This window comes from Chlorocebus sabaeus, chromosome 28 (assembly GCF_047675955.1).
Source record: "Chlorocebus sabaeus isolate Y175 chromosome 28, mChlSab1.0.hap1, whole genome shotgun sequence".
Lineage (NCBI taxonomy): Eukaryota > Metazoa > Chordata > Mammalia > Primates > Cercopithecidae > Chlorocebus > Chlorocebus sabaeus.
Window position 1 is genome coordinate 1,976,506 of NC_132931.1, and position 27,163 is coordinate 2,003,668.

Sequence of the window (27,163 nt, forward strand, 5' to 3'; positions counted from 1 at the left end):
GAGTGGGACAAGCTCCAATGCACGAGCATCTTTCAAGCCTTTGCTTGTATCACATTTGCTCACTTCCCATGGACCAAAGCAAGTCACATGGCAGAGCTTCAAGTCAATGAGAGGGCACTCAGATCTACAGGGCAGGGGCACTTGGGTACTGGGACAGGAGGAGTCGACGGCCATATTTGCAGTCTACATACAGCACAGCAGACCACACTTGTCAAGGAGTATAACCTTGAACTTACTAGGGCTCAGTGTTCTTCAGGAACTCAGTTAATGATTATAATTTGTGACTAGCCCAGATGATATACAATCAATTTTCTCCTTAAGCCCAGAGGTCTCAAACCCTCAGTTGGTAAGAAGTAGGTTTTGCTTTTCCTATACCTATTTACCACTTTTTTTTTGGAGCAAACATTGAAAAATCAAGAGGTTTTACGTAAAATCTAGACTTTTGACTTTGAAAAGATGATCTGGCAAAAGTTGTCAAGAGCCAAGGAGTAGTTATCTTTTCCAGGAAGCCCTGTGGTTTTCAGTTTCCCATACTCCTCCCGTCTTGCTGTTTCTTCAGCCCTGAGGCTGAGTGTCATCTGCCACTTGTCAGAGGAATTGCACGGTTGATTTTCCTATAGCAGAGAAATTCCTGTCACCATTTCTAAAAAAGTGAAATAGTGAAAGGAAGACTGAGAGGCCACATAGTCCCAGAAAAATGGAAGAAAGCGTATCACTTTAAGGAGAGAATATTCTTGTGTGTTTCATAGGCAATCTGCATTTTGGTGCACAAAGAACGTTTGAGTGAGGAGATAATATTCTTTTTTTTTATTTTTATTTTTTGGAGACGGAGTTTCGCTCTTGTTGCCCAGGCTGGAGTACAATGGTGCGATCTCGGCTTACCACATCCTCCACTTCCCGGGTTCAAGTGGTTCTCCTGCTTCAGCCTTCAGAGTAACTGGGATTACAGGCATTTGCCACTAAGCCCAGCTGATTTTGTATTTTTAGTAGAAACGGGGTTTCTCCATGTTGGTCAGGCTGGTCTCAAACACCCGACTTCAGGTGATCTGCCCACCTTGGCCTCCCAAAGTGCTGGGATTAGAGGCGTGAGCCACTGCACCTGGCTGGAGAGACTATTCTTGTGTATTTCATATGCAGTCTGCATTTTGGTGCACAAAGCACTTTTGAGTAAAGAGAGAATATTCATGTGTGTTTCATATGCAATCTGCATTTTGATACATAAAGAATTTTAAAGTGACTTAAAAGTGACTTGCTCGACTCACATTATTTCCTTGGTCCCTGTAGACATGTGAGTTTAGAACTTTGTTCCAGAGCACGGTACCATCTGTGCATTCAGCTTTGCAGTCAGAGAGGTTCATCATAGCTGATGTTACTGCTGCGATAGAAGACTCCATGGAATCATTTCTTATACATCGCTCCACGCAGTGATGCTGACGACACCTTGGTAAAAGCAGATCTCTGTATGGCATCGTGTTGTAAAGCAAGGAAGTTGTTGAGGAGGATGTTTCCCAACACTAAACAGCTTCTTCCCTCTGAGGAACCTCAGAGAACTGGTTTGTTCTTACCTTGTGGACATTCGAATCCTGTAACAGCATCTCCCACTTCATGAGTGTGCCAGAGTTCAGAGTCAAATCTGTAGTCATTTGTAGACTCATGAACTCTTCGCTTCATATTTAGTCCACGTTAATTGTTTTGTATCATAATCATCTATTTTATATTATTTTAAAATTTACATTTAGAATCTCATAGCTCTTTTTTGGTGAGTACTGTAAATCTAAAGCTTTTTAGCTGCTGGCAGGTTTATCATAAGAAGACAGAGCTGTGTTCAGCATTTAACTATGACATGATTAACTTCTCATACTCACCTCCTGCTTCCAATTTCGTCCCTGTGTACATTTACTTTCGAACACCTTTTTCTTGAAACTGTAGGAACTTTATTCTCTTTTCTCTGCTGCTTCTGTGTTTCTGTTATTTTGTTTGCTTTGTGTTTTGTTTTCTTTAGTTTTTGCTGAGGCATTCACCACATCTTTTAGAGAACCTCCATAAACTGGATGTCTCTTTGCATATTAGGTGCATAGTATATGTTTGAAGAGATGAGTGAAATTTAATAAACATGCAGTTTTCTTGTATGTGTTAGCTCAAAATGGTTCCAGAAAACAGCTACAATGAAATGAAGATTGAATACCGCCTGATTCTTTCAATAGAAGTTTCTTTCAATAGAAGTAAATACTGCCTGAGTCTTTCAATAGAAGTTTCTTTCAACAGAAGTAAATACTGCCTGATTCTTTCAATAGAAGTTCCCCGCCCCCCAGCCTATCTTGTTTGCACTAAACATATGAAGTTTAAAATCTAATTTTCTCTCCTGTCTTTGAATTCGTGGAATACTTTTCTGAAACATGCATGTCTGCATGGGCTAAAGAGAGAGAGAGAGAAAGTGTAGAGAGGTGGCAAAAAGCTTTGGCTCTGGTCTGGAAAAGATCTAGATTTGAATCTTGACTGGATCTCCTAGTGTCTTTCTGACATTGGAGGATAACTTTTCAGTGCCCGCTTCCCACATTTGTAAAATGATGATAATAATAATGACTACTTTATGGTGGCATTGCGAGTATGTGAGATAAGACATGAAACACAGAAGTTTCACCTTTGGAAAGGCAGGCTAAGTAATGTTGGTCAAAATATACTTTAAGGCAAAACCCATTAATTACTTGAGGTAAGATTGACTTTTTTTTTTTTTTCTTCAGAGACGAGGTCTCATTATATTGGCTAGGCTGGTCTTGAACTCCTGCGCTCAAGTGATCCTTCCACCCTGGCCTCCCGAAGTGCTGGGATTACAGGTGGGAGCCACCATGCCTGGCCAAGATGGACTTTTTTTTTTTTAAGATGGAGTCTCGTTCTGTCTCCCATGCTGAGTGCAGTGGTACAATCTCGGCTCACTGCAACCTCCACCTCCCAGGTTCAAGCAATTCTCGTGCCTCAGCCTCCCGAGTATCTGGGATTACAGGCATGCACCACTATGCCCAACTAATTTTTGTATTTTTAGTAGAGACGGTTTCACCACATTGGCCAGGCTGGTCTCAAATGCCTGACTTCAAGTGACCTGCCTACCTTGGCCTCCCAGAGTGCTGGGATCACAGGAATGAGCTGCTGCACCTGGACAAGATGGACATTTCTTAATAATAAAATGTTAAACCCACCAGAAACATAAAATCATATAACAACTCAAAATTTTTAACACTGAATAATATAGTCTCAACATTGACAGACTACAAAAGGGGAGAAATAATAGATTTTTAACTGATTTCTCTGAAACTGATAAATCAAAATTAGTAGGAGTATTGAAGATTTGAGCAATGGAATTAACAGATTTAACCTATATCACAGAAATAGAGCATTCCAACCAGAAACTTTGGAATACAGATTTTTTCTTTTTCTTTTCTTTTCTTTTCTTTTTTTTTTTTGAGACAGGGTCTCACCCCGTCACCCAGCCTGGAGTGCAGTGGTGCGATCTCAGCTCACTGCAGCCTCTGCCTCTCGGGTTCAAGTGATTCTCCCACCTCACCATCCCCAGTAGCTGGGACTACTGGCGCACGCCACCACACCGGCTAATTTTTTTATTTTTTGAGGGAAACGGGGTTTCACCATGTTGGCCAGGCTGGTCTTGAACTCCTGACCTCAGCTAATATGCCTGCCTTGGCCTCCCAAAGTGCTGGGATTATAGGCATAAGCCACCACGTCTGGCCTGAATACAGATTCTTTTCAAGAGCACAGAACTTGTTCACAGAAAAATTACCAAATGGCCATTTGCTGAACATTATAGACATTTCAAAACAGGGTTGAAATTGTATAGAGTGTGATATCTGAACACAATGGAATTAAATACCAAGAGATAATTAGAATATTCTGGAATTTAAGCAACACACTTCTTATTTACTTGTGGGTCAAAAAGAAGGTACAGTGGAAATAGAAAATATATTGATGAATGATGATAGATAAGAAAACAAAATATGTGGGTTGGATGTCAGCAGAAATAGCAAAGCACAGACCTTAAAAATCCTGTTTCTCTGTGAAAACAATGAGAATACTGGCAAAAATGGTCACAAGCGACTTTTTCTTACCTGTGGAAATTAACCAAAGGCATGCAACAATGTAAGGAGCATATATTCACAAAAAAATGGCTGCATCTCAGTAAGAAAAGTGAGCTTTGTGATGTTAACTTGTTCTATTCCATTCTCACTTTCCCTAGCCTTGAAAACCAGTAGCTTGGCCGGGTGCAGTGGCTCAGGCCTGTAATCCCAGCACTTTGGAAGGCTGAGGCAGACGGATCATTTGAGGTCAAGAGTTCAAGACCAGCTTGACCTACATAGTGAACCCTGTCTCAACTGAAATACAAAAATTTAGCCAGGTGTGGTGGTGGGCACCTGTAAGCCCAGCTACTCGGGAGGCTGAGGCAGGAGAATCACTTGAACTCAGGAGGCAGAAGTTGCAGTGAGCCGAGATCACACCATTGCACTACAGCCTAGGGGATAGAGCAAGACTCCGTTTCAACAGAAAACAAAAAAGAAAACCAGTAGCTCACAACCACAGTAAAAACCAGTAGCCCAGCAGCTGTGGGAGGGGGCAAAACAGAGTGGGAACTCCTTCAAAGTGTCATTCCTAGGAAATTGTCATTGTATATAACTTGTATGGCAAACCTGGAAACTTTCTCTCACAGGAGTTGTCTTTATTTGAAGTGACTCAAGTTTGTCTGGTGTAAAAAGCCTTTGTCTGGATGTTTCTCCTACACCATTACGGACGATTGTTTAACTTCACAAAGCTGCCTCAAGTGGCATTAACAGCTAGGGCAAACAAGAAGCTCACAAGAAGCTCAAATGTAAAAGGAAAAGCTGGGCCATGAGATGTCATAGAGGACTTTGAAAAGCTCCATCGTATTCCTGGGAATCTCCAATACCACTTACACGATCAGGACTGTAGGCATGCTGGAGAAGAATTGAGAAGGCCCTGTGCCCTTGGTTCTTCCTGAGTAAGCAGGCAGCGAAAACCAAGGCAGAGTTGCAAACTGCCTGCCTGGGTGATGAAGGCAAAATCACAGAGCCCCTTGACAAAGGCTAGGAGGCTTACTAGTTGGAAGCATTTAAGGATATTTCTGTCCATTCATAAGCTGACCACTAAGCTAACCAAACAGAGACTTCAGTGGCCAAACACAACAATGAATATTGAATTTGCCAAATTATTTCAGCAACAATAAACAGCAAAAGAGAAAACCAAGAAACAAACAAAACAATATGCCCAAAACCAGGGTAACCAACCAAACCAAACCAACCTGGGTTGAGATGTATCTGATTTCCAGAGTTGCCACTAATGTTATTTAAAATAATGGCCAGGCGCTGTGGCTTATATCTGTCATCCCAGCACTTCGAGAGGCTGGGACGGGAGGACTGTTTGAAGCCAGGAGTTTGAGACTGGCCTGGGCAACATAGTGAGACCCTGTCTCTACCAAAAATTAAAACATTAGCCACATGTTTTGGTGCATGCCTGTAGTCCCAGCTACTGAGGATGCTGAGTCAGGAGGGTTGCTTGAGCTCAGGAGTTCAAGATTGCAGTGAGCCATGACTGTGCCACTGCATTCCAGCCTGGGGGACAGAGTGAGACCTTGTCTCAAAAAATAAACAAATAAAAAGAAAATGTCTAGTGTTTACTTTAAAGAAACCCACAAGATATACAAGGAAACAAGAATGTGGCCTATACACATGAAAGAAAACAGAGAATAGAATCCGTCTACAAGGAAGCCTAGATGTTGGACTTACTAGACAAAGATTTGACATTGGCTATTTTTTTTTGTTTTTTTTTTTGAGACGGAGTCTCGCTCTGTTGCCCAGGCTGGAGTGCAGTGGCCGGGTATCAGGACATTGGCTATTTTAAATGTGTTCAAAGAACTACAGGAAAGCATTTTCTTTTTCTTTTTCTTTTTTTTTCGAGGTGGAGTCTTGCTCTGTCACCCAGGCTAGAGAGCAATGGTGCAATCTTGGCTCACTGCAACCTCTGCCTCCTGGGTTCAAGCAATTCTCCTGTCTCAGCCTCCTGAGTAGCTGGGATTACAGGCATGGGGCACCATGCCTGGCTAATTTTCGTATTTTTAGAAGAGACAGGGTTTCACCATGTTGGCCAGGATGGTCTTGAACTCCTGACTTCAAGTGATCCGCCCCCCTCGGCCTCCCAAAGTGGTGGGATTACAGGCGTGAGCCACCACGCCTGGCCAGAAAAGCATTTTCAAAGAAACAAAAGTATGAAAATGATGACTCATCAGATAAACTATCACTAAAGTCTCTCAGAGACCCATGGGGCACCTTCAGGCATGCCAACATATTTATAAAGGGAATTCCAGAAGGACAGGAGAGAGAGAGAAGTGAGAAGAAAGAATATTTGGACAAATAATGACCAAGGACTTCACAAACTAGAATTCGGGAAATTCGCAAATATGTGGAAATTAAACAACACACTGTTAAATAACCAGAATATCAAAGAGAAATCACAAAGTGCGTTCTTTATCTGTAGTTGTTAGAAAATCAAAGAAAAGTCTGGGCGCGGTGGCTCACGCCTGTAATCCCAGCACTTTGGGAGGCCAAGGCAGGCAGATAACCTGAAGTCGGTTCAAGACCAGCCTGGCTAACATGGTGAAATGCTGTCTCTACTAAAAATACAAAAAATTAGCTGGGCATGGTGGTGGGTGCCTATATTCCCAGCTACTCCGGAGGCTGAGGCAGGAGAATCACTTGAACCTGAGAGGCAGAGGTTGCAGTGGGCTGAGATTGTGCCATTGCACTCCAGCCTGGGTGACAGAGCGAGACTCTGTCTCAAAAAAAAAAAAAAAAAAAAAGTGCACTCTTTATGTATTGATATGGAATGATTTCTACAAGTTCACAATCTTTTATCCCTTGTGCCCAAAAGTGTTTCAGAATTTTAGAAAGACAATACAGTATATCCACTGTATTTTATGGAACATCTCCAGCACCCTAGCGCCACACACATGTAATTAGTTCTACAATAAAGTATGCTTAGTCACAGAAATGGAAAAATTACCCAGGCACCATGGCTCATGCCTGTAATCCCCGCACTTTGGGAGGCCGATGCAGGCAGATCACCTGAGGCCAGGAGTTTAAGACCAGCCTGGCCAACATGGCACAACCCCGTCTCCACTAAAAATACAAAAAGTAGGCAGGTGTGGTGGTCTGTGCCTGTAAAACTAGCTACTGGGGAGGCTGAGGTAGGAGAATCGCTTGAACTCAGGAGGTGGAGGTTGTGGTGAGCCGAGATCGTGCCTCTGCACTCCAGCCTGGGTGACAGAGCAAGACTGTCTTTAAAAAAAAGAAAAGAAAAGAAAAGAAAAATGAAGAATACAAACAGCCTTGTAAGTCAGATTTCACTTTCAACTAAGTTTGTCTCCAAACTTAGAAAAGCAACCTTTTGGTTATTAGAGCTTTTCGGAGTTTTAAATTGTGGTTAAGAGGTTGTTGGATTGGTGATAAGTGGGAGGCACGGGGGAGCCAGATGCAGAACGGTGCGCTGTGCTGGCTTTTTAATCCCTCCATCACACTGGAGCCACGTGACTTTCATCAGCACTGATCTGATTGTGTCACTGGCTACATAAAACTTCAGTAAACCAAACCTAACCCTGGCAGGACATGAGACGTGGCTGCAGGCATCCCCCAATTCCATTTGCCATGTTAGAGCCACGGGGGATAGTTTGTGATTCCTTTATCCTGCGGCAACTCACAGCTGCAGGCCTTTGCATTTCTTCTTTGGACATCCCTGGAAATGATCTCATTCTCTTCCTGATGAACTCTGTGTCCTTCAGAGATCAGCTTTGACTTTGACCTTGTTACATCTTTTGTATGATTTTGCCAAGCAAAATCAACTCACTCCTCCATTTATTCCCACTGGCATTTTCCCCACCTTAGTCATGGCGCTGCGTGATGGGACTCGCATCCATCTTCTGTTCCCTCCAGAATATAAATATTGAGGGCTAAGCCTCTTGGCCTCAGTGTTCAGTTCATAGACAAATGTTGAGTGAAGTGCATAGGCCCCTGAAAGGAATTAAGTTCAGAATTTCTTCCCGAGGACTTGTTGTTTTGGCTTCTTTTAGGACTTTGCAGTCAGAATCTGCATTTCACAGATCATCTGTATTCTCTTGGATTTTTCATTTACGGAATACTGCTTGTTACATGTAACCGCTGTGACTTGAACACTGAGCCACACTGTGGATTTTGTCATAATGGGCAGGGTTAGGAGAAAGGCTCTGGAGTCATCTCTGGACTTGAATCTTCTTGATGCTTACTGTTTTTCTTTTCTTTCTTTCTTTCTTTTTTTTTTTTTTTTTTTTGAGATGGAGTCTTGCTCTGTTGCCCAGGCTGGAGTATAGTGGTGTCATCTCGGCTCACTGCAACCTCTGCCTCCTAGGTTTAAGCGATTCTTGTGCCTCAGCCTCCTGAGTAGCTGGGATTACAGGCGCCCGCCACCATGCCCGGCTAATTTTTGTATTTTTTAGTAGAGATGGGGTTTCACCATGTTGGCCAGGCTGGTCTCAAACTCCTGACCTCAGGTGATCCTCCTGCCTCAGCCTCCCAAAGTGTTGGGATTACAGGCATGAGCCCCCGCGCCCAGCCTGACGCTTATTCTTTATAGATTGTTGCACATGTTACTTAACCTCTTGAACCTCAGCTTCATCGTCTCTAAAATGGGCATAAGTAGCGACTACGTGGTCGTTTTATTGTGAGGATTCAGCGAACTGATGAAGAAGGATAAAGCACACGGCGGTGTGCCAGCTTGGTGAATGCTAAATCATTCTCTCCTTCTCCTTCACCCTCCTGCTCTCTTCCTCCTGAGCTATTTGGCTTGATCTGACAGCCCCAGATTGTCTTAGAGATTTAGGTTTTAATATCATTGCATGTTTGGGTCACTCGGGTTATTTTTTTATCCCAAGGAGGAGCTTCACAGTCACTGTTTGCTTGGATTTCTTACAAACATAATCTCTCTCCTTTTTTTTTTTTTTTTTCCTGCAGATATTGTCAGGCCTCATTCTACCTTCTGAGCCTTGGAAGGTAGAATGAGGCCTGATAATCTCTACAGAAAGGCAACATGGGAGGGAGATTTTTATGTTCGTCAGCACAGTTTTATATGTGATAATTCTTCACTCAGAGATTTAATATTAAGATAAAGGGTCCTTACAATACTCACATCACGAATCCTTGAGCATTTTTACAGAGGACTGGGCTTAAGGTTGTCTATCTTCGATATTGTCTCTTTTTGGGAGAGCAGAGGATATCCTTTTTCATTACTCCCAGCAGTGCTGTGAGATTCTCAGATGCAGGAATTATTATTATGATGATTTTGATGATGTAAGATTCTTTTGCTTTTTGGGAACATTTGTTATCTCTGTGTAGAATAGAGACAGATAGGTGACCCTACTGGGAGCCTCATTGTCTCTTCTGGGTGAATAGAGACCAGTGCTAGGCAGAAACAAGATCCCTAAAGCTCAGAAAATATGTATCTCCAAAGGCCTCTTTGCTAATTTTGAGCCCCTTAGAAATGAGCTCTGTAATTCCTGGGGACCTTTTCCTCTTCTCCATTCTTCCTCTGCTCCTTGACAAGAGATCTGGAGACTTCCCTGAGTGTAGCCTCTCAGACATCTAGTATTGACTAGAATTCCTTACTGGTAGTGTCAGTGTCCAGGGCTTCCTGTTTTGTAAATGATAGAGGTTTGTAAAAGGAGTATGGCCTTTGGAATGTACTGTTCATAAGCTTAAGTAGTTATGGAAGCATAGTGAAAAGGTCAGGGCAGTTCTCATTTTGCATCAGGAAGCTTTTAACAAAGTCCTGTTAGTATCAGATGATGATAGCCAGCAGTAGCCATTAAGACAGTCTTTTTTTTTTTTTTTTTAAATAAAAGTCCAGTTAAGGAAGCATAGCTTGTCTTTTATTAAAGAGGCACTCAGCAAAGGGGTGATGAGACAGAATGCTGTTATTACTGATGCTTTTGTTTTACATTTTCAGTAATTAATGTGCTTTGCTCAGTAGTGACACATTACCTGAACTTTGAAGGATTCCCTTAGTATGTCGGTATTGCAGAGGCATTAAAGCAATGAGAGCCTGCCAGGATCTTAATCACCTCTGTCCTACATTTGGTCAGAGCCTCTCCGCTTTTAACAGAAGCGAATAGAAGTCTAGACACTTGTGATTTTTCTATATGTCACTAAGCCACATCATTGTAAGCATCTGTTTGGCCTATATTCCCTTAAAAATTCTGTCTGCTGAAATCAACAATATCTCCTAAAAAGTAGCTTTAATGTCTGCCTGTGTGGCTGGATAAAAAGAAAAATAGGATTCTTGCTCTTCAAGGTCTTACACTCAAAGATTGATAAGGCTGCTACTGATACGTATATAAAGCACATAAACCATTTTAAAGTGGTGAATTGTATCGCATGTGAATGATATTTTCATTTTTTAAAAATGCATGGACTTTGAAACAAAAAATGCATAAAACTTCTAGGTAAAAATGTGGAATAAATTGTGGAACCCTTATAGAAAAAGAATATTGGGAGAATTTGATCAGAAGATTATTAAGGGGGAATTTCTTTCTGCTAGTTCTAAATTTACTGAAGAGAATGAATTATGAGACCCATTTGAAGAGAGAAGGGGAGAGGCTTTAGAAAAAGTACAGTCTAGGCCGGGCACAGTAGCTCACGCCTGTAATCCCAGCACTTTGGGAGGCCAAGGTGGGTGGATCACCTGAGGTGAAGAGTTCAAGACCAGCCTGGCCAACATAGTGAAACCCCGTCTCTACTAAAAATACAAAAATTAGCCGGATGTGGCAGGGTGCAACTGTAATCCCAGCTACTTAGGAGGCTGAGGCAGGAGAATCACTTGAACTCGGGAGACAGAGGTTGCAGTGAGCTGAGATTGCACCACTGTACTCTAGCCTGGATGACAGAGCGAGACTCCATCTCACAAAAAAAAAAAAAAAAAAAAAAAAAAGAAAAGTAAAAGAAAAAGTATAGTCTAGGTTTAATGTATTACTTGAAAGAAATCTAGTAGGGTGGGGTGCAGTGGCTCACACCTCTAATTCTAACACTCTGGGAGGCTGAGGTGGGTGCATCGCTTGAGCCCAGGAGTTCCAGACTACCCTGGGTAACCTAGTGGGACCCCTGTCTCTACAAAAAAAAATTTTTTAAATTAGTCGGGCGTGGTGGCGCATGCGTGTGGTCCCAGCTACTCAAGACACTGAGATAAGAGGGTCACTTGAGCCTGGGAGGTTGAGACTGCGGTGAGCTGTGATTGCGCCACTTTGCTCCAGCCTGGATGAGAATGAGACCCTGTCTGGGGATTGGGCCAGGGGAAAAAGACCTACTAGAAGAAGGACCTACTAGAAATCTAGTAGGTAGGAAAGAAATTATGAAATGCAGTGAATTTGAGAGAAGTGTAGAATGAGTGGTATTCATGGAAACTGATTGTAAAGGCAAGGAAAATAAGAATGCATTTTTTTCTTCTCTTCTTCTGGGCTGTGCTCCTGTGTAAGTATGAGGTTGCTACTGTCCTAGGTCTGCACTACTTAAAGTTCCCCAAATAGGTCATTGTTTGCCCACCCAAGGCTGGACATGAAACCCATTCCCACTTACGGAAGCATAGGTGTGACCCTGTGTCCTTCGAAAAAGGCCTGAGCTTTTGGGATTGTTTCTTGTTCCTTAGAAGACTTCCATCAGTGAATTGATGGAGGGAGGTGGCCCAGCAGCACAGACCCCATGTGGCTGGCACAGTGTGTGGGTGGGGAAGTTAGATCAGAGAGCCCCTCTAATTGTGCTGGGCTGATGCTGTCAGACCTGAAGTTAGATCACATTTTGTTTGTTTTCCATTCAAACTTAGTATTTGAAGAAGGACCAATTGTAAGTAATTCAGTATTTTCAATGTATTCGGAATGGTTTCCAGTCATTTAAAAAATAACCAGAGGCCATCCCATTTTGTCACATGATTAAAATGATTAGTTCAGTCTTTTGGGGGAAGTAGAAGTCTCTAGACCCAGTGAAGTGTTTAATCCCCACGTCTATTACAGATTGCAAGTTTTATATCATGGAAAGCCTGATAGAGGAGTAATTTTTCTTTCTTTTTTTTTTTTTAATTACTAAGGAACCTCAAGCCAGTTACTCAGCTGTATGTCAGTGTGGATGCCAGTACCAAAGAGAGCCTGAAGAAAATCGACCGCCCACTCTTCAAGGATTTCTGGCAGAGATTCCTTGACAGTTTAAAAGCCTTGGCAGCCAAGGTAAGAATTATGACATCTTAAAAATAAATAAACAACCCTCAGGTGTGTACTGAAGTTAAAACGAAAGAAAGAAGGAAAGATGGAAGAAAAGAACAGAGGTACTTTTTCCTCTTTTCTCTTTAAAATAAAAAAAATGATGAAATATACCTTTCAACTTTTTAAAGACTTCCTTCTTCAAGGAATTTTGAACATTTACTATTTGATAAATAATTATTGAGTTCCTCTTAAGTTTGTAGCACTATTACTTTGTATGTATCATTTGTTTTTCATTCATTTAGGGAGAGAGGTATATATACTTCCAAAGTTAATTAATAACAGTTGGTCCTGGAACCAATTTCCCATAGATACCCAACCCAGAGTCTATGGAAGATTGGTTGTAGGACTCCCCAGTGGGTACCAAAATCCACAGATGCTCAAGTTTATATAAAATGGCATAGGCCGAGCGTGGTGGTTCACGCCTGCAAACCTAGGACTTTGGGAGGGCGAGGCAGGCAGATCACTTGAGGTCAGGAGTTCAAGATCAGCCTGGCCAACATGGTCAGACCCCATCCCTACTAGAAATACCAAAAAATTAGCCAGTTGTGATCGCATGCACCTATTTTCCCAGCTATTTGGGAGGCTGAGGCAGGAGAATTGCCTGAACCTGGGAGGTGGAGGCTGCAGTGAGCCAAGATCATGTCACTGCACTGCAGCCTAGGTGACAGAGTGAGACTCTCTCTCAAAAAAAAAAAAAAAAAAAAAAAAAATTAAATAAATAATAAAAATAAAATGGCATAGTATTTGCACATAACCTACACTCATCCTGTATACTTTAAATCATCTCTAGATTACTTATAATATGTAGTACAATGTAAACGCCATGTAAGTAGTTGTTATACTGCATTTTAAATATTTGTGTGATTTTTAATTGTTTTACTTTTCCCAAATATTTTTCATCCATGGTTTGGTTGAATGTGTGGAAATGGAACCCACAGATACGGAGGGCCGACGGTACATAACCACCTTAAAAGAGGCGTCTGCAGGCTGGGTGTGGTAGCTCACACCTGTAATCCCAGCACTTTGGAAGGCCAAGGTGCGCAGATCGCTTGAGGTCAGAAGTTCAAGACCAGCCTGGGCAACATGGCAAAACCCTGTCTCTACCAAAAAACAAAATACAAAAATTACCTGTGGTCCCAGCTACTCAGGAGACTAAGGTGGGAGAATCGCTTGAGCCTGGGAGGCAGAGGTTGTAGTGAGCCGAGTTTGCACCACTGCACTCCAGCGTGGGCGACAGTGAGACCCCCATCTAAAAAAAAAAAAAAAAAAACACAACAGTTTCTGCAAATAGTGTATGTTTAAATATGAAGTTAATTTTCCTGAATTTCTAGGACTAAATTTCCTAAGCCATCAATAGCCTCAGAACGTTCACATTGAATGTCATTTTCTGCAAACATGTGGCCTTTCTTGTGTATTTTCATATGGCATACTTACCTTCCTTTTCTTTTTCACCTAAAGTAACCTTCCGGTTCTGCTTTTCCATTAATTCTCCTTCCTTCCTTCCTTCCTCGCTTTCTTTCTGTTACTTTTCTAAGCATTGTTTGTGCACTCTTGACATCTGACTGATAATGATAATCACCCCAGGAGCTTAAAAAAAATGACAATTTCCTGGTCCTCATGGCATCTGAGAATCTGCTTGTTAGACATCCCAGGTGTCATTTGGTATACAGCCAGATATGGGAGTCACTGTCCCAGAAAACTTGCCTTTCTCTCCTGTGCCCAGCGCTTACTTTGACATTCCTAACCCATCACTGTCTGGCCTCGATGTACATTTTCTGACTCATTTTTCACCATATTCCCCAGGAGGGCCATGCTTCCCTGCTTACCTTGCCATTTCTGCACATGTGTCCATCACCTTCTCTGTTCGATTCCTGTCTCCCCAGATTTTGGAAGGAATGTTCTTTCTTTCCCTTCTTTGACTTGTAGAAATTCTGTGCACCTCCTAGACCCAGTTTTGTTATTACCTCTACTGCAAAGTCTTTTCTGATTATAATTAGCTGCCCCCTTTTCCCTTCCTAAGTTTTATGTCTATTAAAAAACACTGTTTTTCTTCTGTTTTGTCTTAACTGCTCTCTCCTGAGCTGGATCCCTTACTTACGTCTGAATTCTGCACAAATGTCTAGCATAGTACACTTTAAGGTATTTGATAAATGCTTCCATTTTTTTTCTTGGAAACTGGGTCACCAAAGCTGGAACACAGTGGCACCATCATAGCTCACTGCAGCCTCCAACTCCTGGGCCCAGATGATCCTCCTGCCTCAGCCTCCCAAGTATCTGGGACCATAGGCACATACTGCCATGCCTAGTTAATTTTTTAATTTTTTTTCTTTTTTTTTTGGTAGAGACTGTCAAACTCCTGGCCTCAGGCAATCTTCCTGCCTTGGAAGTGTTGGGATTATAGGCATGAGCCACTGCTCCAGGCCTGATAAATGTTTCTTTTTTTCCTTTCTTCCTTTTTTTGGTTTGAGAGGGCGCCTGTAGTCCCAGCTACTCGGGAGGCTGAGGCAGGAGAATGGCGTGAACCCGGGAGGCGGAGCTTGCAGTGAGCCGAGATTGCGCCACTGCACTCCTGCCTGGGAGAGGAAGCCAGACTCCCTCTCAAAAAAAAAAAAAAAAAAAAAAAAAAGAGAAGGAGTCTCATTCAGTTGCCCAGGCTGGAGTGCAGTGGCACGATCTCGGTTCACTGCAACCTCTGCCTCCCGCGTTCAAGCGATTCTTGTGCCTCAGCCTCCCCAGTAGCTAGGATTACAGCTGCGTACCACCATGCCTGGCTAATTTTTGTATTTTTAGTAGAGATGGGGTTTCACCATGTTGGCCAGGCTGGTCTCAAACTCCTGACCTCAAGTGATCCGCCTGCCTCAACCTCCCAAAGTGCGGAGACTACAGGTGTGAACCACTGCGCCCAGCCTGTTTCTTAAAAGAATGAGTGGGTGGAAACTCAACAGAGATTTGTAAAGTACCATATGTGTTTTACTAGTTGTCCAGCTGATTAAATCTCTGTGGGTTTCTTTTGCTGTTTTATGCTCGAGAAGTTAAATCCATGCCCTTTTTGGTTATTAATACTGATGTTATTTAAGAAATGCAAAAAAGCCTTACTTTGGTTTCTAAGCTGTCTTGGATTTACATAGCATAAAAATTAGAATGGATTTAAGTGGGAGTAAACAGCAGGAGCTGGCTAAGTCAGGCCCATCTGAGATTGTTATCTAGGCTGTGTTCTTAGAGTGTGGAAGATGACAAGGAAACATTGATACCATAGCTTAATAGTTTACTTCCTTTCGTTGGTCAAAATGTTCCACAAACTGAATTCTTACCTTGAAGTTACTAGCCTTTGGGTGGCGAATTCACTTGTAATTACTCTGGGTTTGCTCATGATGCTGTAACTTAAAGTTAGAAAATAATTTCAACCCAGGAGCATCTTAAATAGAAGTCATTATTGTCTCTATGTAATTCTTGTTGGAATGTTTCCTTGGGCAATTTAAACTGCCCACACATTAAGGCAATTGCTTTCTGAGCATTTTGTAGCAATTAGAGTTGTTTCTTGTTCTTGCATTGTTTTTGTTGCCTTGTAAGAGAAGATTTGTGGCAGGATGCTGCTCTTAAAAATTTTCCTTTAAATTGACTCAAGCTGTTATTTCCTTCTGAATGGCTGATCTTATAAGACATAGTAGTGCTATTAAGGAAGATTTTGGCACTTAAAACATTTATTTTGTAGTTATATGTATTAGCTAGGGTCACATATATAAAAACTCAAATGCTGGCTGAACGCAGTGGCTAACGCCTGTAATCCCAGCACTTTGGGAGGCTGAGGTGGGCAGATCACTTGAGGTCAGGAGTTCAAGACCAGCCTGGCCAACATGGTGAAACCCCATCTCTACCAAAAATACAAAAAACAATTAGCCAGGCATGGTGGCAGGTACCTGTAATCCCAGCTACTCGGGAGGCTGAGGCAAGAGAATTGCTTCAACCCAGGAGGTGGAGGTTGTAGTGAGCCAAGATCACACCAGTGTACTCCAGCCTAGGCAACAAGAGCGAGACTCTGTCTCAAAATAAATATATTACAATAAAAAATAAAAACTCAAATGATATCAGATTACTATAAATAAAAGTGTTATATCAGATATTTTAATTAGAACATCCATACTGTTGTCTTCTGTTCTTTGATTAGGCTTTTACTATGCCTGAGCAAGGAAAGTCATTTGAAAAGAATTTCTTAAACTTTATAAACAAAAAATTTTGATTTGTCCCAAGATTTTCAGCCTATTTCTGATCTAGTACTACTCAAAGTAGAAGGTAGTATATTTTGTTTTTAACTCTTGGCAAGTATAATGTTTACATTTCTAGATCTTTATCCTTTGTCAAAATGTTCCTTTTCAATATGAGGAGAGAAATATATTGGTACTTGAGTATGTGGGCTAAAAACCAATTCCATCAAGATACCAGAGTAAAAAATGTGTTAGCTTCAATTTCCGTCCGTGATAGCTACTTGTCAGTCTTTTTTTTTTTAAAAAAAGAGAAATATATCTTATACAAGAAAACACTGCCAGCTTTTAGCAGTAAACTTTTATCAGCAATGTGACCAGATGTGTCTCTGCTGGACTATGACTATGTCAGGGTCAAGATCCAGTAGTGAGTTGAACTGTTTAATTCTTTTCTCTGTTTAAGTAATAGCATTGACATTCTTGAAACCTCATATTTAAAAAGAAAAATGACCAACATAATTTCTTGCGTTACAGTGACCATTGGCTCTCTCTCTCTATAGATGATGTTAGGATACTCTGACCTGATATCATGATTTGAATAATGGTTGTTCCATTGGTATGAAGGGCTTATTGTACATTAATGAGATAGCCCTCTGTCTAATATTTAAATAAACCAATTTATGTATGTGGCCCACAATTTGCAAATTAAAAAACAAGCATTTCACATTTGACCTTATATCGGGTTATAAAAATATTATGTGCTGCTTGTGGAAATTTGGGGAAAGTAAAGAGAAGTATAAAGAAGCAAGGAAAGAAATTACCTATGATTTCAGGACCTTAACACAGTAATTAACATTTGAAGTACTTCTACTTAATCCTCTGGGAGAGGGCATGCTTTTTTGCAAATAATTCCATCTTATATGTTACTTTTGTTTTTGTTTAACATCATGTCATAAGTATTTTTCCTTGTCATTAACACTTCTCTGTGATTGTCATATTGAAGACAGTGTAGTCATTCATCCTGCTCAGTTTCCTGCTTGTTGGCCAGTAGTAGGGAGCTGTGTGTGATGTCCCAGCATCCTTCTTCCCATCCTAGAGGCCTGACAGTCAGATTTTCTGTCCTTAGCACACTGAGAACAAAGTCTCAGCTATTCCCGAGTTGCAGCATGCACATTTTGTCACTTTTGAACATTTTAAAAACTGAATGCTGCCAGAGATGACAAGTTATATTTAATTGGTGGCATTGAGACTTTCACAAAGGGGAAGCATAAGATAATGGTACATTAAATCATGGCATGGCCTTTATCCTAGAGTTTCTTGTAGTCAATGAAATATATCTTTTTCTTTCCTTTCCTTTAGGATGAGCTTGTCTGCCTTCCATGGTTCTGACAAGTTTCCCTTCTTATTGACCTGTTTTGTTTATTTCCACCTCTTATCATCGGTACCAAAGTCTATTCTTGAGCCTTAACCCATCTGGCTAATCTGGATATCTGTTTGTTACCACCTTTTTGAAGGCTTTAACTTTCATGTAAACCATGGGACCCCTATCCGCAGGCATAGATCCCCCAGGGCTGATTCCATTCAACTTGGATTTAACACCATTTTACCCTGCTCTGCTTAGCTAAAATGTTACTCTGCTTTCAGCCATTTCTGAAATCAGACAAGACTGCTGTGCTTGATTTGTGCAAACGTGTTGTCTAAAGCCAGTGTCTGCAAGCTGGGATAACTCCTTAGTCAACTGGTTCCCCCCAGACCGGACTTTTACCTAATATTGTTTTAGGGAAATGTAGGTGTATTGCATCTTAGGTTAGTGTTGAGGCATCAGGTAACGTCTAGTGGATAATAGTTTCTATGGGTTTGGAGACTCAGGAGCTAACACTGGGGAAGGAATACTGGGTGTAGATCTGAAAGTCATCTCTTTAGCAACAGATTGTAGTTAAACGCAAGGAAGCAGGTGGGATGACCCAGGAAGTGCCTAAAGAAGGCAAAGAGGGAGCCTGCGGGAACAAAAGTGTTGAAGCTTTCAACGTGAAGAGCACACATAGAGAATGAGTCTGGGAAGAATTTGATAAAGATATTGGTTCAATTCCTTGCAACTCAAGGAAACAGTGAGTTTCCAGAAAGATTACGAAATAAAGGTACAACAAAAAGGAAAATAGCTTTACCAGTTGGTCTTTAATTACTATGTCAAAAAGAAAGTATGGTGCAGTGTTTTGTGTCGAAGCCATTGTGTAGAGGGACGAATGGGAAGGATGGAAATGGGGAGAGTGAATAATCGATCTGAGTGTAGTGAATACTGATCTACTAAAAATAAAGAAGTCAAAAGCATTTCCTTTCATCAGCTTAAAGAATTGCATAGCGTATCTACTAAAAACTTTACATTTAGAAAATAAATATTGAAGAAAATGACTCATACTTTACCAGAATTCAAAGGTAAACAGTTACTATATTGCATTACATCTTCTATGGTTTTTATGCATGTTCATATATTTGTGTCTATATTTCACTTATAAAATTGAAATCATGTTGTACATATTTTTGCAACTATAATATATATGTTACTAATTATTATTATTTTTATAGAGATGGTAGTCTCCTTTTGTTGCCCAGGCTGGTCTTGAACTCCTGGGCTCAAGCAATCCTCCTGCCTCAGCCTCCCTAGTAATTGGGATACAGATGTGCTCCAGCACACCTGGCTAAAATTTTTTTTTGAGAGATGGGGTCTTGTTTGTTGCCTAGGCTGGTCTTGAATTCCTGGTTTCAAGTGATCTTCCTACCTTGGCCTCCCAAAATACTGATCCTCCTACCTTGGCCTCCCAAAACACTGGGATTACAGGCATGAGCCACTGTGCCTGGCCTTCAGCTATATTTTTATATAGTTTATATATTATGAACAACTATGCCAGCTTTTATCATCGTAGATTAATTTTGCCTATTATTATACTTTTAAATTTATTTTTGTTTTCCTGTTTTTGAACTTTATATAAATGAAATGATTGTTTATGCCTTTGTGTCTGATTTTTCAACATTATAATATTATAACAACTCAATTATAATAGTATAATAACACTCAACATTGTATTCTGAGATTCCTCCATGATTTTGCAAGTAATAGTGGTTCTGAATACAAGTCCATATACAGGTACTGCATATATCTTCTCCTAGTCTGTCTTTACCAGTTTATTTATTTATTTTATTTTATTTTATTTTATTTTATTTTATTTTATTTTATGTTATTTTTTTGAGGTGGAGTTTCACTCTTGTTGCCCAGGCTGGAGTGCAATGGCGTGGTCTTTGCTCACTGCACCCTCCGCCTCCTGGGTTCAAGCGATTCTCCTGCCTCAGCTCCCAAGTAACTGGAATTATAGGCGTGCACCACCATGCCCAGCTAATTCTGTATTTTTAGTAGAGATGGGGTTTTACCAGTTTGGTCAGGCTGGTCTCAAACTCCTGACTTCAAGTGATCCACCCACCTTAGCCTCCCAAAGTGCTGGGATTACAGGTGTGAGACACTGCGCCTGGCCTGTCTTTGCCAGTTTAAACTCTTAATATTGCTTGATAAACAGAGCTCTTCATTTTAACAAAGTCTAGTTTATCACTTTTTAAAAAGTATATGTTTAGTGCTTTTCCTGTCCTGTCCTATTTGTGAAATCTTTGCCCACCCCAAGGTCATGAAGATAGTTTCTTATGTTTTCCTCTTTCAGAAGTGTTGTTATTATTATTTTTCAATTTGGTCTCTGAATCATCTGAATTAATTTGAGGGTATTGCATAAGGTAGAGGGTCTGGATTTTTTTTTTTTAATGGATTTTATATTTTAGAGCAGTTTTAGACTCAAAACAAAATTGAGCAGAAGGTCTAAAGATTTTCCATATCCCCCCCTATTACATGCATGCATACATACCTCCTTATCAACATCACCCACGAGAGTGGCACATTTATTATAACTGATGAACATACACGGATCCATCATTATCAGCCATAGTCTGTATTTTACATTAGGGTTCGTTGTTGTGGTTGTACATTCTGTGGGTGTGGACAAATGTATAATGACATGTATCCACCATTACAGTGTCATATGGGGTAGTTTCACTGCCCTAAGAATCTCCTGTGCTCTGTTTATCTCTCCCTCCCCCATCCCTGGCAACCATGGATCTTTTTACTGTCTGCGCAGTTTTGCCTTTTCCAGAATGTCATATAGTTGGAATCATACCATTTGTAGCCTCTTCAGATTTGCTTCTTTCACTTAGCAATATGCATTTAAGGTTCCTTCCATGTGTTTTCACATGGATAGCTCATCTCTTTTTAGAGCTAAACAGTATTCCATTATCTGGCTGCACCACAGTTTATTCACCTACTGAAGGACATCTTGGGTGCTTGCAAGTTTTGGCAATTTTGAACACAGCTGCTATAAACATATGTGTGCAAGTTTGTGTTTGGATGTAAATTTTCAACTCCTTGGAGTAAATACCAAAGAGTGTAGTTGCTGGGTAGTTTCCTAAGAGTATTGCTTAGTTTTTTAAGAAACTGCCAAACTGTCTTCCAAAGTGGCTGTACCATTTTGTATTCCCACCAGCAGTGGATGAGAGTTTCTGTCATTGTTGTTTTGTTTTGCATTTCCCTGATGACAGGTGATGTGGAACATTTTTTCATACACTTATTTGCCATTCGTATGTCTTTGATGAGATGTCTGTTATGGTCTTTGGCCCGTTTTTAATTGGGTTGTTCATTTTCTTATTGTTGAGATTTAAGAGTTCTTGGTATATTTTGGAGTCCTTTATCAAATATGTCTTTTGCAAATATTTTCTGTCAGTCTGTAGCTTGTCTTTTCATGTCTTGGCAGTGTCTTTTGAAGAGCAGAAATGTTTAATACTTACCAATTTTTTCTCTCACAGGTCACGCCTTTAGTTTGCTATCTAAAAAGTTATTACCAAATCGAAGGTCATCTAGACTGTCTCCTGTGTTATCTTCTAGAACTCTTAAAGTTTTGCCTTTCACATTTAGTTTTGTAATACACTTAGAGTTAATTTTTGTGAGAGGTATAAGGTGTTCGTCTAGATTCTTTTTTTTTTTTTTTTTGCATGTGAATTTCCAGTTTCAGCACTGTTTGTTGAAAAAAATTATCTTTTCCCCATTGTATTACTTTTTTCTCTTTTGCGAAAGATCAGTTGACTATATTTGTGTGAGTCTTTTTCTGGGCTCTGTTCTTTTCCTTTGGTTTATTTGTCTGTTCTCGCAACAATATCACATACATTTCAGGGAAGTTGATATCAACATCTACTAAATTTGTTAATCTTTTCTATTTGTTGGTCTTGTTCTCTGTTTCTGTTTTTGTATTCCACACTTTTTCTTTCATGGTTTTGAGTATGTTAAATATGATTCCATGGCCGGGCGCAATCCTAGCACTTTGGGAGGCCGAGACGGGCGGATCGCGAGGTCAGGAGATAGAGACCATCCTGGCTAACCTGGTGAAACCCCATCTCTACTAAAAAATACAAAAAACTAGCGGGGTGAGGTGGCAGGCGCCTGTAGTCCCAGCTACTCAGGAGGCTGAGGTAGGAGAATGGCATAAACCCGGGAGGCAGAGCTTGCAGTGAGCTGAGATCCGGCCACTGCACTCCAGCCTGGGCCACAGAGCCAGACTCCGCCTCAAAAAAAAAAAAAAAAAATTATATATATATATATGTATATATGATTCCATTTTCTCTCCTTTCTTAGCATATTAATCATACTTCACTTGTTACTTTTTTAGTGTTTTCCCTAGCGTTTGTAATATAGGTCTACCAGTAATTGAAGTCCATTTTCAAAGAACACTATGTTGCTTCCTGAGTAGGGCAAGTACCTTATAATAACAAAGTAATCTTTTTTTTTTTTTCTTCTTCGAGACCAAGTCTTACTCTGTCACCCAGGCTGGAGTTCAGTGGCCTGATCTCAGCTCACTGCAACCTCCGCCTCCCGGGTTCAAGCAATTCGCCTATGCCAGCCTCCCATGTAGCAGGGATTACAGGCGCCTGCCATTACACCTGGCTATTTTTTTTTTATTTTTAGTAGAGACGGGGTTTCACCATGTTGGCCAGGCTGGTCTTGAACTCGTGACCTCAAGTGATCTGCCCGCCTTGGCCTCCCAACGTGCTGGGATTATAGGCCTGACCCACCGTGCCCGGCCTCCTTATAATAACAAAATAATCCTGATTCTTCCCTCCTGTCCTTACGTCATTGCCATCATTCATTTTACTTATACATAAGCATGCATAATCAATATATTGTTGCTATTTTATTATTTTGGCCAAATTGCTATCTGTTAGTTGAATTAAGAATAAGAAAAATAAACGTTTTTATTTTACTCCTTCTCTGATGTTCTTCCTTTCTCTTCTTAGATCTGAGTTTCTGACCTATATCATTTTCCTTTTCTTTGAAGAACTTTTTCAACATTTCTTTCGGCTGGGCACGGTGGCTCACGCCTGTAATCCCAGCGCTTTGGGAGGCCGAAGCGTGCGGATCACGAGGTCAGGAGATCGAGACCATACCGGCTAACATGATGAAACCCTGTCTCTACTAAAAATACAAAAAGTTAGCCGGGCGTGGTGGCAGGTGCCTGGAGTCCCAGCTACTCGGGAGGCTGAGGCAGCAGAATGGCGTGAACCTGGGAGGGGACCTTGCAGTGAGCTGAGATTGCGCCGCTGCACTCCAGCCTGGGAGACAGTGAGACTGCGTCTCCAAAAAAAACAAAAACAAAAACAAAAAACCCATTTCTTTCAAGGAAGATCTACTGGCAACAAATTCCCCCAGTTTCTGGTTGTCTGAAAAAGTATTTCTCCTTCTGTTCTGAAGGACAGTTTCATAGTGTGCACATTCTAGGTGGTGATTTTTTCTTTCAGTACTTTAAATATTTCACCCTGCCATCTCCTTGCTCGCATGGTTTCTGGACAGAAGTTGAAATCATTCTTTCCTTTTCTATATGTAAGGCTTTTTTCCCTCTGTCTTCTTTCTGGAATTTGTTAAATATTTGATTTTCTATAATTTGAAACTTACATGCTTATCTATAGTTTTTCTGGCGTTCATCCTACTTCGTGTTCTGGGAGCCTCCTGACTGTGGTTTGGTACCTGACATTAACATGGGGAAATCTTGAGTCATTATTCTTTCAAATATTACTTTTGTTCTTTTCTCTTTTTCTTTTCCTTCTGGTATTCCTGTTACACATACATTACACGCTTTGTAGTTATCCCACAGCTCCTGGATATTCCATTCTGGTTTATTTCAGTCTTTTTTCATTTTGCTTTTCGGTTTTAGAGGTTTCTGTTGAGAATCCTTAAACTCAGAGATTCCTTCCTCAGCCATGTCCAGTCTCAAGGCCATTCTTCATTTCCAAAATCAGAGTGTTTTAGAGCTCTAGCATTTTGGTTTGATTCTTTCTTAGGATTTCCATCTCTGTTTACATTGTCCATCTGTTCTTGTGTGCTGTGTACTTTATCCACTGGAGCTTTTTGCATCTGGTTTGGATGCTTATGCTGTCTCTTTAAGCTTTGCTTTTCGCCTTTTAGTATGCCTTGTAACTTTTCTTGTTAGCTGAACATGATATCCTAGGTAAAAGGAACTGCTCTCACTAGACCTTTAATAACGTAATGGTATGGTATATGGGGAGGGGAAGCATTCTATAGTCTTATGATTAGGTCTCAGTGTTTTTTGTTTTGTTTTGTTTTGTTTTGTTTTGAGACAGAGTCTCGCTCTGTCGCCCAGGCTGGAGTGCAATGGCCGGATCTCAGCTCACTGCAAGCTCCGCCTCCCGGGTTTACGCCATTCTCCTGCCTCAGCCTCCCGAGTAGCTGGGACTACAGGCGCCCGCCACCTCGCCCGGCTAGTTTTTTTTTGTATATTTTTAGTAGAGACGGGGTTTCACCGTGTTAGCCAGGATGGTCTCGATCTCCTGACCTCGTGATCCGCCCGTCTCGGCCTCCCAAAGTGCTGGGATTACAGGCTTGAGCCACCGCGCCCGGCCTGTTTTTTTTTTTTTTTTTTTTGAGACAGAGTCTTGCTCTGTCACTCAGGCTGGAGTGCGGTGGCACGATCTCGGCTCACTGCAACTTCTGCCTCTCAGGTTCAAGCAATTCTCCTGCCTCAGCCTCCCAAGTAGCTGGGATTTCAGGCACCCGCCACCATGGTCCACTAATTTTTGTATTTTTAGTAGAGGCAGGGTTTCACCATGTTGGCCAGGCTAGTCTTGAACTCCTAACCTCAAATGATCCACTGCCTCGGCCTCCCAAAGTGCTGGGATTACAGGTGTGAGCCACCATGCCCAGCCTAGGTCTCAGTCTTTTAGTGAGGCTGTACCCCTGGACTGTGAACTTTACAAATACTTCTCAGTTTTTTTCCCCCTGAAGCAGGACAGGTTGGCTAGAGTGTACTCCAGTTGGCTATTTCCCTTTTCTTACATGGAAGGCTGGTGCTGGCTGGAGTTGAGTATTTCTCTTCCACTTGGTTAGTTAGGCTCTGACAAAACCAAGCAAGTTAGGTTCTGGTTAAATCGTTTCTTCTGAGAGCCAACTTTGTTATCAACAGAATGCTCTGGCACATGTCAAATGGTTCCTGTTTCCCTCCCCTTACTGGAAGCACAAGGGATTTCCCCCTGTATAGTCACTGTGAGAATCTGGCAGAGCTCCAGTAGGTAAAACTCACAAAAGCATAGGGCCCCTAATGACTGGGTCTGTCTGGGACTTTTGTGTCAGGCTTGTCCACACTGAGCCTCCAGCACTTTGTCAATTACAGTTCAGTTTCCCTGTTGGTCCTGGTCTCTGTGGAGGTTTCTGCTCCTGTAAGTTGTGATTCTCTGTGCCTGCCTGTTTTTCCCTCCAATTATGGGGACAACAGGTTTGCCATGTGACCTCACTTCTCTGATGGATCTAAGAACAGTTGTTGATTTTTCAATTTGTTCAGCTTTTTACTTGTTAAGACACAGTGATGACTTCCAAGCAGCTTTCTTACTGCATTGGAAACTGGAAGGCTCGTGGGGGTTAATTTTAAGTTTTAACATCTGATAGTATAAGTCTCACAGCCTTTTTCTTTAAGACCTAGTAATTTTTGTCTTTGTGAATTCTGCTTTTAGTGTCATGCTTAGACCCTTAGGATGTAAAAATATTTATGTTTATTTTCTGGTTCTGTCCTAGCCCAGTTGTTTAAATCTCAACTCTTTAATCCAGTTGGGATATAACTTAGCATTCATTTTTATGTAGTTCCCAAGTACCATTTATTGAATGAACCATCTTTAAAGTACAGATTTGATAAGCTATCGTTACTATGTATTTAAACTTGCTGTTCCATTCCCAGAAGATGCTCTGTGTGTTGATTTCTACTTTTTTTTTTTTTCTTAACAGAGTGTCATATTTCTCTATAGAAGTAATTATAGGCCGTGCGTGGTGACTCATGCCTCTAATCCCAGCACTTGGGGAGGCTGAGGCAGGTGGATCACCTGAGGTCAGGGGTTTGAGACCAGCCTGGCCAACACAGTGAAACCCCATCTCTACTACAAATACAAAAATCAGCCGGATGTGGTGGCAGGTGCCTGTAATCCCAGCTGCTAGGGAGGCTGAGGCAGGAGAATCACCTGAACCCGGGAGGTGCAGGTTGCAGTGAGCCAAGATTGTGTCACTGCACTTCAGCTTAGGAGACAGAGAGAGACTCCATCTCCAAAAACAAACAGCCAGGCGCGGTGGCTCACATCTGTAATCCCAGCACTTTGGGAGACCAAGGCGGGCGGATCACAAGGTCAGGAGATCGAGACCATCCTGGCTAACACAGTGAAACCCCGTCTCTACTAAAAATACAAAAAATTAGCCAGGCTCAGTGGCAGGTGCCTGTAGTCCCAGCTACTCGGGAGGCTGAGGCAGGAGAATGGTGTGAACCCGGGAGGCGGAGCTTGCAGTGAGCAGAGATCGTGCCGCTGCACTCCAGCCTGGGTGACAGAGTGAGACTCTGTCTCAAAAAAAAAAAAAAAAAAAAAAAAAAAAAAAAAAAAAAAAAGAAGTAAATATAACTCTCCAACACTGTTCTTACTGTCTGGATAATATTTTTTTTTGTATGGATTTTTAACAAATAGCCTGACAAGTATTATCTTTGGCAGCCTTTCCTCTTTCCCTCCCCTCCCACAGTCAGCATTTGGCACTTCTGGGTGAAGGGTACTTGTGCTTTCTTTTACCACCCAGGACAGCAGGGGTTGGTGTGACTGCTTATGTAATTGTCCTTCCAATTGAAAGGTCCCCTAGGGAAGGCACAATGTGTGTTACGCCTTTTTGTTCACTGTAGTATTCAAAGCCCTTAACACAGTGATTGACACGTGATTGCCACATAAGTATTTGGTCAATGAGCAAATTGCATTTATCCGCTCTCCTCTTGGTGTATATTCTGTTATTTACCAACAACCTGCTTGGTTTGGTAATTGAAAGCTTGGGTCTCTGAAACAAGGCTACCAAGGTTTGGATACTGGCTCTGCCACCTATTTTGTGTGTCATTTTGGGCAAGAGACTCACTTTTCTCACCTGTGAAATGGGGTAAATAACAGTGCCTACCTTATGGGGTCTAGACAAAAACACCTAGAAACATTATAGGAAGTAATTTTGTTTGAATTT

At 41.4% G+C, this 27,163-nt stretch overlaps 1 protein-coding gene across 3 annotated transcripts in view; it reads left to right on the plus strand.

The window, feature by feature from the left end:
• LOC103246597 (S-adenosyl-L-methionine-dependent tRNA 4-demethylwyosine synthase TYW1) overlaps window positions 1-27,163 on the plus strand; it is a 266,737-nt gene that overhangs the window by 116,432 nt on the left and 123,142 nt on the right. For all 3 annotated transcript variants that reach the window (XM_073012657.1, XM_037990534.2, XM_037990535.2), the window contains exon 13: window positions 12,175-12,310. In XM_073012657.1, coding sequence (XP_072868758.1) covers window positions 12,175-12,310 — 136 coding nt within the window. The remainder of the gene's footprint in view (window positions 1-12,174; window positions 12,311-27,163) is intronic.